This window comes from Rattus norvegicus, chromosome 8 (genome assembly GCF_021556685.1).
Source record: "Rattus norvegicus strain SHRSP/BbbUtx chromosome 8, alternate assembly SHRSP_T2T, whole genome shotgun sequence".
NCBI lineage: Eukaryota > Metazoa > Chordata > Mammalia > Rodentia > Muridae > Rattus > Rattus norvegicus.
Window position 1 is genome coordinate 79,900,776 of NC_141541.1, and position 13,664 is coordinate 79,914,439.

At 44.2% G+C, this 13,664-nt stretch overlaps 1 protein-coding gene across 2 annotated transcripts in view; it reads right to left on the bottom strand.

Annotated features, from left to right (window-relative positions):
• The window catches only part of Myzap (myocardial zonula adherens protein), an 87,267-nt gene that overhangs the window by 9,441 nt on the left and 64,162 nt on the right, over positions 1 to 13,664 (bottom strand). For both annotated transcript variants that reach the window (NM_001014211.1, XM_087562818.1), the window contains 2 exon segments: positions 1,029 to 1,129; positions 10,449 to 10,532. In NM_001014211.1, the coding sequence (NP_001014233.1) occupies positions 1,029 to 1,129; positions 10,449 to 10,532 (185 nt within the window).

Below are 13,664 nucleotides of genomic sequence, written 5' to 3' on the forward strand. Positions count from 1 at the left end.
TCACTCAGCAGGGCACAGACCTCCATGTGGGCAGGAGCTGAAGGATAAACAGTCAGCTTAGTAATGAAGCTGGACAATCAAAGGCAGGATTACAGTCTGTCTTAGGGTTATCATTTGTAGTTGACCAAGCAGGAAAGGGTTTGTTTGGCTTACGCTTCTATAGTACTGTTGATCATCAAAGGAAGTCAGGATAGAAACTCAAACAGGTCAAGAATCTGGAGGTAGGAGCTAATGCAGAGGCTGTGGAGGAGTGCTGCTTACTGGCTTGCTCTCCATGGTTTGCTCAGCCTGCTTTCTTAGAGAACCTAGGACTGTGAGCCCAGGGATGGCCCCACCCACAATGGACTGGGCTCCCCGTGTCCCCATCAATCACTAATTAAGAAAATGCCCGACTAGCTTGCCTACTGCCAGCTCTTCTGAAGGCATTTTCTCAACTCAGACTCCAGATGACATTAGCTTATGTCAAGTTGACAGCCAGCATGAGATAAAGGAAAAAAGAAAACTAGCCAGCACACAGTCTAAGATCATTATGATGAACCAGATTCAAACCAGACGTTTGAACTTACTCAGTAATGGTACTAAGGAAAAGATGAATTTTGTTCCTCGTTGGATGTTCCCTTTTAAGGTGTCCAGCACACCCTCTAACATGGTTATTGATGTCTTCCTATATCCTGTCCCTCCTCCATACTCTACTCTCAGGTGGGAATAAATCTTATTTCTCCCTGTAACCTAACTGTTTGGAACAGTGTACAGAATGAATGAATGAGTGAGTGAGTGAATGAATGAATGAATGAATGAATGAATGAACAAGGACAGGCATGCAGTACCTGATAGCCATGGCTTCCTCAGTTTCTCCTTCCCTGTCTCCTCCACATAATTCTTCTGCCTACTCAGAGTCACCACTTAGCTTTAGAGCTGCACTTTTCAAAGGGAGAATTCGATTCTGTTCATCACAGCCCAGGAAAATATTTTTCTTAAGTCAAAGAAGGGGTTTTTTTTGGTCAGAAAAACAGGAAATTCCTAAATACCTGGGTAGAAGATCACAGCCCACTCCAATTTCTCTCGTTTCCACTTCAGTCTTGGGCTGGGTTTCTGTCAAATAGTCCAACCTGCTTTGTAGTTCGTTATTCTAGAATGGAGAAGGACGTAGATTTAGTAAATCCAGTCTGAAGCACTGACCTCCATCACAGAGTGTGCCTTAGAGTTGATGTTGAAGAAACACCTCACTTCCATTATTACGCAAAGCTCTCCCTGTGTGCACATGTGCACATCAAGTTGCGCATTAACATGCTGGCTATGCTACAGCATTATGTTTTTTTTTCCAATCAACAATTTGTTGTAGGGACAATGGGATGGCTCAGTGTGTAATAGTGACTGTGACCAAGGCTGCTGACCTGACTTTGAACCCCGGGAACCACATGGTAAAAGGAGGGAACTGACTCCTACAAGTTCTGCATATGAGATCTGTTGCATGTTTGTGAACATCACATGCACACACGTGCACGCACGTGTGCACACACACACACATCAATGTGTTATAGATATCTCTCCAAATTTACTAGTTTTCTTTTTATGTCACCAAACTATGTTAACCGAATCACAGTATCCCATTGTACGGATGTACAGTATTTATTTAATCAGTCTTATACGATGGGTAGTTAGATATTTATCACATTTTTGGCATTATAAATAAGGTGCAAGTCAACTTTTAACACTCCCCTACTAAGCTATAAAATGAGTAAGTCTATTAATTTAATTTAGTGGGAAATGCCTCTATAACTGAATAATTAGTATTTCATAGGTGTGGAAAAATTCAGAATCTCAAACACATAAACTAGAACGAGCTCCTTGGGATTAAAATTAGCATTCTGTATACTTCTCATGGTTTTTATTTTTAAAGCTGGAGCCAAACATTGCATAAGCTATGATTAGATGCCCAGGAATTGGAAAAGTGCCTCATGGGGAAAATTAAGGACAAACGGGCAAGAAAGCTGAGGACGAGGATGCTGGCTTGGCTCCTTTCTAGGTCCAGGGGTCCAGCACCCTCTTCTGGCCTCCAAAGGGTGTTAGATCCCCCAGAGCTGAAGTTATGGGCAGCAGTGAACTGTCTGACGTGGGCGCTGGGAACCAAACCCAAGTCCTCTGCAAGAGCAGTGAGAGCTCTTAACTGCTGAGCCGACTTCCCAGTTCCTTAATTGATTTTTTAAACAAATTCTTTTACATATTTTTAATAATAATAGATTCAATTTTAAAACAATAAAGGCCCTATCTATTGTCTTGGATGGATTACTGAAACTTGATGAGTAACATATAAGATAAAATTTACTGAATAAATGTAGAAATAAATACAATGAGCTTTAAAAAATAATCAGAAAAAAATCACAGCATTTCTCTCTCTCTCTTTTTAAGTTTGAGCTGAGCTGAAGCCACATGGAAGTTTAAATCCTATGGAAGGAGCTGGAAAGTTGGATCTCCGGTTAAGAGTATCATCTGCTCTTACAGAAGACTCAAGTATGGTTCTTACACCCACATAGGCAGCTAACTACTGTCTGTCACTCCAAGTCTACGAGATGCAATGCAACAGGGTTACAAGTCTGCAAGATGACAGGGTTATTTGGTTTAAGGATGTGGGTTGTCACTCAGTAGCCCCCTCTGAATGAGCAATGCCAAGGAGCTGTTGTGTAAAACCTTGGTCTGCATGAGGTTCTGAGACATGGAAATGGTATAAAGAAAGACCATGTGCTCACCATGCCCCAGCAACTGATGAGCTATGACAGACCTACAGTCCTACCCTGCCAGGGCACACTCTTCTGGACTCTCCTAGTTATGAGGAAAGAGAAAGGAAAAAGAGGTCTTTCTTGCTAGCGACCCCAGCCCCTATGGCCTGTTCTTCTCTAGTGCAGAAACGTTAATCCTGAAGGTTTCATGGGTTAACCAGGGTGAAGATATATCATCGGGGGCATAAGAGATGGAAATTTGCCTGGACTGCCATGCAGGGAAAGGTGAACAAGTGGCCCCAAAATGTTTTAATTTCATGGGCATTCCGTGTATAGTAACAAATGCCCACAAAAATACAGAAGTTAAGAATTAATACCATGAACACTGAATGAGATCAATTTTAAATAGTATGTATCTTCTGTATATTGGACAGTGTAGGGGAAGGCAGTGGCCAGAGAAGGGAATACAGAACAATGTGCATCCCTGCCAATCTCAGTCTTGCTATGGTACAGAGAACTGAGGAAAACTAGCAACAATGTGATACCATTACAAAAAAATCCACAAAGTATTAGAGTGAACCCAGAAGGAGAAATATCAGAGTCAGGAGAGGGAATGCAGTCACTAGAGAGAGTTAGAGAAAGCAAAGGAGGAGACTGCCCATGTTGGACAGCTTCACAACCACTGGCAACTTCAACTCTAGGAGAACCGACACCCTTTGGGCCAAGAAAGGGAACCTTAAACCACCAAGGCAATGAAACAAATGGGAAGATGAGAACCAGAGTAGGGGTCCCCCAGGTTGTGCTCTGGATTCAGTGGGGGTCTCCAGTAGACCTGTGGAGCCTGCCCATGAGGTGTGAACTAAAAGAAGTATGAATCGGAATGGTAAGGAAGTGAACTGAGGCAAATTCATTCGCTTTTAAGGGGAAGGTCCTCACTGCCTTTTTAGAACAATGAGACAGAATCAAAGTCAGTGGTTCTCAGCCTTCCTAATGCTGCCACCCTTTATTAAAGTTCCTTATGCTGTGTTAACCCCCAACCATAAAATTATTTTCGTTAATACTTCATAACTGTAATTCTGCTACTGCTTGAATTGTACTGTAAATACCTGTGTTTTCTGATGGTCTAAGGCAAAACTTGTGAAAAGATCACGAGGTCAATACCCACAGGTTGAGAACCTCTGATCTACAGTCTCCGTGTTAAAAGGTTCACAATGCCTGGTTTAGAATCCAAAGTCACATCACATGGGAAAAATCAGCAAGATGTGACCCGTTCTTAGGGGACCTGTGATGGACAGACAACAGTCCTGATGCCACCCAGGTGCTAGACTTTGCAGGTGAGGATTTGAATGTTTCTACCATAATTATGATCAAGAGATAATGGAAAAATATGCTCACAGGTAATGAACTAGTAAAGAAAAATAAAGAACCATGTAAGGTTCAACCGTAAATTTTAGAATACAGAAGTATAACATTTATTCTTATTGTTATTATTATTGTCATTAATTAATATTAATTATAATATTTATGTGTATTATATAAATATGCTATACATCATATTTATATACTTTATATAGTATAATACAATATTAACATATTATTAGTATTAGCAATGATAATTATTAATAATAATCTTAGGTAGACTTAGGGAAAGCATAGAGATGGTAAAGGAAGGAATCAATACATCTAAAGGTACATTAATATAAATTATCCAATTAAAAGAAGCTAGGGCTGGCTCAGTGGGTGAAGTATTTGCTTGCCAGGAAGAAGACCTGAGTTTGGTGCCCAGAACCCACATGTTGAAGGCCAATGCTAGGAAACAGATATGGGAGAAGCTTGGGGGCTCATCAGACAACTAATCCTGTGAGTCAGTGAGATCCAAGGATCTCCAGGATCACTGAAAATCCCTGTCTTAAAACATAAGAGGCAGTGGGGGAACTGGAGGAAGATGTCTGACAGGTACATGCATGCACCTGTATGTGAGTGTGTGTGTGTGTGTGTGTGCGCACGTGTGTGTGCCAGTTGTTAAGGGAGATCCAAGGATCTCCAGGATCACTGAAAATCCCTGTCTTAAAACATAAGAGGCAGTGGGGGAACTGGAGGAAGATGTCTGACAGGTACATGCATGCACCTGTATGTGAGTGTGAGTGTGTGTGTGTGTGTGTGTGTGTGTGTGTGTGTGCGCACTCGTGTGTGCCAGTTGTTAAGGGCCTAATGCTACCGCCTGAACCACAGAAAAGGTGAGGAAAACAAAGGCAGCAAAATTAAAACCCAGCACAAACCTCCGATCACAGTACACTGGGGACAGAGACAGGAAATCAGTTCAAGACCATCCTCAGCTACACGAGTTTGAGGCCATCCTGGGCTACATGAGGCCCTGCCTCAAGGAGAAAAGAGTAGGAAATAATCTGAAGTCATCGTGTGATAGAAAAGTATGGTGACTGTAAGATGTGTTAGCATTTTGTTGACTTTTGAACTAGGAAGCATTTCTAAGGCACGTAGCTTACTGTGTATTAACTATGCCTGTTCGTAACATTGCTGTACTAAGTTGTAAAGAACAATAAAAATAAGTGAAATGATTGAACAGCTCAGTCTGTCACCAGGACTGCACTCTATAGAAGCTTCTGGGACTGAGGGGGTGATGTCTGCTTCTCCTGCTTTTAAACACTACCACCTTGTGTTTGTATGTGTAATGAATACCACTGTGTAGACAGGGAGGCTTGTAAGTCTTCCAAGAAGGATGAACTTGGGCACGTGGGGGAAAGGAACACACACACACACACACACACACACACACACACACACAGGCCATAGTGACCTCCTCTCCCAGCTCCCCTCTGGCTCAGGGAAGCCAGTGGCCAGGATCTGAATCAGATACCAAGATAAGTACACGCCCAATAAAATGTATGAGGAGAGCCATGCTGCAGCCACAGTGCCACCCAGGAGACCTAATGGGAGTCTTAGAAGTGTCCCACAGACACAAGAGAGGCATGTGCCCTGCACTGTGTATGTTAACGACAGGATGGATACAAACCAGACTTTGGATTCATTTCTTGTCACTCTTAACTATCACCAGAAATTCAAGAGTTTCAGCAAGGAAAAAACACAGAATTTAGCCAGCAGGCTTAGCCTAGTCCAGAGGGCTTAGCCACTCGCTGAAGACCACGCCTCTAATTTTATTTTAGGACATTTTTAGAGATTTATTTATTTTATGCATATGAGTACACTGTAGCTGTTTTCAGACACACCAGAAGAGGGCATCAGATCCCATTATAGATGGTTGTGAACCCCCATGTGGTTGCTGGGAATTGAACTCAGGACCTCTGGAAGAGCAGTCAGTGCTCTTAACCACTGAGTCATCTCTCCAGACCATAGGATATTCTTTTAAAGACTTATTCACTTTTATTTTATGTGTATGAGTGTTTGCCTGCATGTCTGTGCATTCATCAAGTCTGGACTGCTTGTCTAATGTCTTGATGCAGTTTTTGGAGGTGGGGGAGGAGCAGCAAGCTTTCAAATATTAAAAATAAAAGCAGTCTCAGATATGATATGAGTCATCTCCTTCCTCCTGCCTCTTTAAAAGCTGTGAGTCTAAGCTGTGAGCGGAATGATCTGCTCAGCATACACAGATAATGAGGAAATCTGGGTCAGAATCTGGTCCCATCAGAATCATGCACCTTTTAAAATTACATCCCAACACTGTCATCTGTAAAGTTCAAGATTGAGAACTACGGCATTGAGTGACCAAATATAAAATCACAAAATAAATCTCAATTTTGCGTGTGTTCATGTATGTGCAGTCACATGCATGTGTGTGTGTGTGTGTGTGTGTGTGTGTGTGTGTGTGTGTGTGTGTGTGTGTAGGTGTGTAGGTGAGAGATCCACTTCAGCTGTCCTTCCTCAAGCCTATCCACCTTGTCTTTTGAGAAACACTCTCTCATGAGCTTGGAGCTCACTAAGTAAACTAGGTTTCTGGATGGGAACCCTAGGAATCACCTGTCTCGGGTGGGGCACCACTGCCTGCCTGCTTCATGGGTTCTGGGGATTAAGTTGTCTCCTCCTGTTTGCCAGGTCACTACTTTCCTAAGTGAGCTTTCTCCCCAGTGCTCATAATGCTTTAAGGGAGCATTCATAGCTATCCTCAGCTACAAGCAACAGCAGGTTGAACCTGCCTGAGTCTTACGTGGTCCTGTGGAGTGAAGAACTCAGATGTATACAGGTGCACACAGTTAACTCTGGGATACCACGTGCACTCCCCACCGACCTAAGGACACTACCGAACCAAGTGGTGTAAGAACCAAAGCTCTTCAGTTAGTGACCTATAGGATAGAGAGGCGGAGGCAGATCTGTATGAGTTTGAAGCCAGCCTGGTCTACAGAGCTAGTTCCAGGATAGCCAGGGCCACACAAAGAAACCCTATCATGAAAAACAAACAAAAACAAACAAGCAAACAACAAAAAAGAAACAAAAACACCACTACCAACAAAAAAATCAAACCAAACCAACCAAACAAACAACAAACAAAAAACAAAACCAAAAGAAGGCATTTTGCTATAGCAACAGAAGATTGCTTAAGTAGAGGATGAAATAATCAAATGCCTTGTGCTCGTGTCATTCAAAGGCAACATTAATATATAGTGTATAAGGAGTGATATTAGATGCTGCTATTATAATAGATAATTTTATAATAGAAAAGTAGGATGATCTTAAGATATGTAAGAAATGTGATCGACTTTTAACCTAGAAAGCTTTTCTAAAGCAATGTAGCTTACTATGTATTAATTATATGCCTGTCTCTAATACTTCTATGCTTAGAATAATAAAGTGAGAATCAGCTCACTTAGGACCCCAGATCCCCACAGAAGGACAGTGCAGAATCATCAGTCACACATCAGTTGGATGGGAGGGTGTTTATTGGTGTCAGTTGTCACAAACACACAGCTAGGAACAGGTCAGTAATGGTAAAAAGCTGGGCATCACAGGACATGCCTACCATCCCAACTCTGGAGATGTAGGGACAGGAAGGCCCCTGGGCTCGCTGGCCAGCCAGCCTAATTTACTTGCTGCATTTCCTGCTAGTGGGAAATCCTGACTCAAAAAAGGTAGGTAGTCCTTCTAGGAATGACAGCCAAGGTTGCTGTCCACTAGCTGCCCCCTGCACTCCCCCCCCCCCCAACTATTGAACTAAACAAGACAGCAGTCTTGAGAAGGTAAAAAATAAAAAAAGGACACTGCATTAAATCGCGATATTTGGTATTTTGGAATACTTAAGTACAACTGCATTCATTTTTTTCATGTGACTTTATATGTTTGTCTGCTATTTAAAGTCAACAAAGGAAGTGGTCAAGAGCAACTGGCTGTGTTTGCCCTGAAAAGCTAATCAGATTTATAATCAGTGTTTAAATGCTTAAGAAAGACTGGATTCCTAGGCTTGTTCTGAGATGAACATGGCTGTTCCTGTAGGACCCTCCTGCATCCTCTGATGCTCACAGCCTCCTGACATGAATCATCTCCTCAGTCTTTACCAGAAGCTTCCTGTGAGCATCCCAGGAAAAGTGATCCAGCCTAGGTGGCTAAGCGGATGAAACCCTGGGAACAGATACCAGCCATGGTCTGGTTGGGCTAGAGACTGCTCAGTCATCTGGAGATAATCTAAGCTAGTTCTGTACCATATCCCAGAGACCCCAAGTGCCATGAGCCTTGGCTACCCACAGAGGTGAGCTTCCTTTCCCAGGCTCATCTCCCTATTCTAGACTGGGGACTCCTGGAACCACTTCCCAGAGTCAAGTCATATCCACGTCCCAGCAGCCCAAACCATGAGCTGAATTATCTGCACATTAAACAATGCATATATTTGTGAGCTCCACCCCCGACCCCCATGCACAGCACTCCCCTGGACACTTCTGGAAAGCGTGGACGTACCACAGACAGAAACAAGGTGGGCCCACTGGGGGGAGGGGTATTCTCTGAGGTGAGCTTCTACCTGTCAGCATCTCTTCCCCCTTTTCTGAAAACTTCTTCTCTCTGGACACATAGACCTCTTCCAGGGACCCTTGACTGTCACCAGGGTAGATATGCATTTGTACCTGGTACACACAGGGCTATGATTTCAGAAGGAAGTCTTAAAAACAAATGCAGGAAACCAGGGAGGCAGCACATTCCTGAAATCCTGTCATTGGGAAGTAGAGACAGGAGCGGGTGTTCAAGGTCACCCTTGGCTACATGGTGAGTTTGAGGATAACCTGGGTCATTTGAGATACTGTCTTAAAAAAAAAAAAAAAAAAGAGCTGGTGCTGGGCCCAGTAACCAAAAAGGAGAATACCTCCAGGACACCAAGACTCATGGCCAAGAGTCATGGCCTTGAATCTGAAACCAGGTCCCTAGAGACCATGAAGCTCCTGGTTATGGCAGCCATAGTCAGTCAGTCCGTCCATCCAAGTTAATGATGACCTGGATCATCATGCCTGCAAGCAGGCAGCAAGGAGGTAGGCGCTAGACTCACACACACCAGCTCTACCGTAAACCTGGACGGGAAATGATGTTCCTGAAACTCAGTCCCGTCTTTATAAAGGGGGAATATCATTTATTCCGAGGGAAGCCCTTTCACTAAGCCAAGAGCAGAGCGCTCACTCAGTATACCCTGCACTCCCTTATATTTTGGGTTGCGAGCCTCGCCTTTAATGGCTCACCCATCTCTCCAGCCTGCGCCAGACATTCCCTGTGCACTCTCGTGGGACTGTCCCATACTCGTGTAGTTATGACTCCTTTATACAGATAAGGAAACTCTCTGACCAATCTGTCAATAAGCCAATCTGCTGTCCTCGGCTGGAATGGTCCCACTCTTTGTGCCTAGGTTATACAGAACATGTGGGAAGGAACTGGCAACGCGCTGCGCACAGTAGGCGCTCAACAAATGACATCCTGCTTTTCCCCCTTGAGTCACCGTCATGTCCCCCGGTGTTTCGTGGGGGAAGGGCTGCACAGAGGGACACTGACAAGGACAGGTGCTTGGCAAACCAGCTCTTTGTGGAGTCAAAGAAGGCAAAGGCTCGATGCCAAGTTCTTAATAAAGAGCCTACAGGGAAAATGCATTTCAGCTCCTTCTATTAACACCCAACCCCCTAAAATTCTTCCAACTCATAATTTCTTCCCCTGGAACTGCCACGAAATCCCCCAAATGCCTTTCAAAGGGCCAGTTGCAAGACCGTGAAGCAACTCCAAGATGCCGGTGGGACCAAGTCACCTTAAAACAGGCTTACTAGGAGGAGCAGAGATGAGCGCTGGATTTTAGGAGTCTTATCCCCAACTGGACTCTGGGTTTTCATGAGCTTGGGTGACACCACCTCCCTATCCTGCCTGTTTTCCCATCTCACGGAGATCACAATCCTTCTTGTGAAACTTTTAAAGGTGCCGAGTAAACCCTGTGAGGGACGCTGTGTGGATCATCCACACTCGAGAACTTGTGGGTAGCGACCACATATTGGGCTTGCAGGGAGAATCCTTGAAGACCCACCAGACCTTTGAGAGCACCGCTGCCAGCAGCAGGCGGGAGCACAGGGAGTGTGGAGAATAAGGAGCCGTCAGAGTTCCTCTGCAGAGCTGGCAGTTAACCTTCAATCAATTTTATAAGGCCAGGAAATAGCCATATTTTTAATTAAGTGTCCACAGCAGGGTCAGCAACATAAAATTTAATGGTGGGGAAGACACCAGCTTGGAAGAGCTGTAGCCTCTTACCTCTCCTTCCAGGAAAGAGATTTTTTCTAAAAGCTGCAGTATCAGGAGCTGCTTCTGTTGCACTTTTTTCTTTAACGATTCAATCTAGAGAGAGACAGGAGAAAAACCGTCAAACAAAACTGTAGAACCGGGCAATTGCAAGGTAATTAGAGGGCAGAAATACCTTCGTTGGTTTGTGCAGAACCTGTGTGCAGACTTCTTTTTCATTCAGTGTTTTTTATTTTTTCCTTTTTGAGGGAGGATGGGTCTCCGATCTCTCTATTACTGGACATGACCTTGAACTCCTAATCTTCTTGCCTGGACCTCCTGGGTGCTAGCATTTCAGGAGTGTACCACCACACCTGTTTTATGGGGTGTTGGGGATTGAACTCCAGCTTCGTGCACATCAGGTAAACATTTGACCCCACTGGGCTCCCTGTACTCTAGATGTATTGTTTCCTGGATCACCTGGAGGCCCAAGAACCTTTGATAACAGGGGATGATGAGACCCAGGGATGTCCTGTTAGGTTTGCTTAGCCAACCTCTCCACATGGATTGTATTGTTTGGACCTCGATAAGAAGGTTATCAAGTTATCGGTTCAGGGAGCATGCTTCAAGACAGACTCAAGTTCACAGAGATTAATTATCCATCATGGACTGATGAACCATGTGCACTTCCAACATTTAGTTACCTCTCTTAATATATTTGTACCTGACCAACCAAGTGTCCAAAGTTTGTTTGGGGAAAGGATCACTAAAAGTATTCATGAGATTCAGAGGGCTAAGGACTCACGAGGACCACCACAAGCAGGACAAGCTCCACAGCAGGTGTGGGCTGCACTGCACTGCCCCCTTTGTAACATCACGTTACACGTTTGACATCCTGGATTCCTTCTGGCTTTTCCCTTAGAAACTGTGTGTCCTGGGACAGACAGAGGTTCTCTAAAAGCAAGGACCAGGGCGCTATGCTACCCTTCCAACAAGCTTGTGCATATGAACATTCAGACATCCATTTATAAAAATCTGCCATTGCAAAGCGATAGAATTCCCATGGAAGGGACCAAGTGACACCTGGAAAAGCTCTCACATGTTGATCATTCAATCCAGAAATACTATTTCTAGCCATAGGTCCCAAAGATACATTGAATGAAATATAAACTAACTTGGACATATGATTTTTATTTCTAGAAAACACAAAACCAACTCTATTAAATAAGCAGCCAGTTGAACGACCTACACTATACCAGCTGAGATCTAGGTACCTTTCAAAAATAAAGTCTCTTACACACTGATATGAGAAACTCTTTTAATTAATTGATTTTATGTTGCATGTGTATTTTGCCTGAAAGATATGTATGTGTACCACATATGTGACCTTTCCAAGGAGGCCAGAAGTGGGTGTCAGATCCCCTGGGACTGGAGTTAGAAAAGGTGACCTGCAATAGGGATGCTCAGAATCGAACCTGGGTCCTCTGCAAGAGCGGCCAGCGCTTTTAACTGCTGAGTTCTCCAGGCCCAGCTTTAGAGGTACAAGAATGTAGCCAGATGGTAGCGGTGCACGCCTTTAATCCCAGTGCTCTGGAGGCAGAATTAGGTGGATCTCTGTGAGTTTGAGGCCAGCCTGGTCTAAAAAGCAAGTTCCAGGATATCTAGGGCTATTAAACAGAGAAATCCTGTCTCAGAAAACAAAAACAACAGAAGGAGGAGGAGGAGGAGGAGGAGGAGGAGGAGGAGGAGGAGGAGGAGGAGGAGGAGGAGGAGGAGGAAGAGGAGAAAAATGTGGAGGAGGAGGAGAAAGAGGAGGAAAAAAAGAGGTAGAGAGGAGGAGGTGGGGAGGAGGAAGAGGAGGAAGAAGAGAAAGAGGTAGAGAGGAGGAGGTGGGGAGGAGGAGGAAGAGGAGAAAGAGGGGGAGGAGGAAGAAGGGGAGGAAGAGAAGGACGAGGAATGTAAGAATGTGGGTGGTGAGTAGAAGGATGCAGCAGAAACAAAGTCACTTTGGAGAACTGCATTACACCCTGGTATTCCCTGATACTAAGGAACTGTCATTTTGTTGGCGTGATGACAGCGTTGTGGTTAACTTAGAACAAGTGCACGTTTTAGACAGGCACTGTTCACTGTACAGGAAACTTAGATACACAAGCCACGATTTACCTTAACATGGAGCACAGGACAGGAGGAAAGAGGCGCAGAGGAAACCACTGTTGCTACTTGGGCCATTTGCTTTGAACCCAGAATGAGCCTAGTGGGCTTCGCTGATTATTTTCATGGCGCTGGGTGGACTGGGCACTTACTCATTTTGAGGCTGAGTCTCCACCCCAGGCTGGCCTCAAACTCTCCATGTAGTTTATAACGCAAACCCCTGACCGTCCTCCTAGGATTACAGGCTGCACCATCACAGTTTTACGCCGTGCCAGGGAGCAAACCCAGGACATCCTGCATACACAGCCAGTGACCACTCTGTCAACTGACCTATTTCCAAGGTCTGCATTTGGCATTCTTATTATAGCATATTTTAAATTTCAAGTGATATCGTGATAAATCACCCTTTGGGAAGAAAACCTAGCCATATAAAGTAGAACCAAGTAAATATACTTAAGGTAAAATGCCTAGTGTGTGTTTTTTTTTTAATAACTATGGGAATTAAAGAGAGTAACAAGTTACCTAAATGCCTCTGAAATCTGCCCCCAAGCTAACTACGCCTGAAGAGGCCAACGCTGGCAAGCCTGGGAGGGACCACGCTCATGTGTTGCAGGTGGCACTGTAAATTAGAATGACCCTTCTGGCCGTTTAGCCATAAATATTAGGATCCATAACGCTGTTCAGACCCTTTGACCCACTAATCCCACTCCTGGGAACCCGTCCTAAGGACATAACTCACACACAGGAAAAACGCTGCATGTAGAGAGATGTCCTTGCCTCCATTAGTTATAATAGAGGGAAAATGGAAATAGCGTTAATGCCTTGCACTAAAGGAGACAGCCGTAAATCACGAGGTAGCAGCATGATCGAGTGTATTACACGAGGACGCTAGAAACAAACACGTTGCAAAGTCGGGAGAGGGTGTCTATAAAAGGCCTCAAGGGACAGGAAAACAAAAGTTTACCAAAGTGAAAAGAAAAACCATTGAAGGGATTAGGGAAGGGAAATAATTTGTCTCCATTTTGTACAGGAATGGCTTACAAAAGTCATTGCCATAACACTGCTTTGCCTGTCCTTCTTACGGTCTTAGTTTGTGTG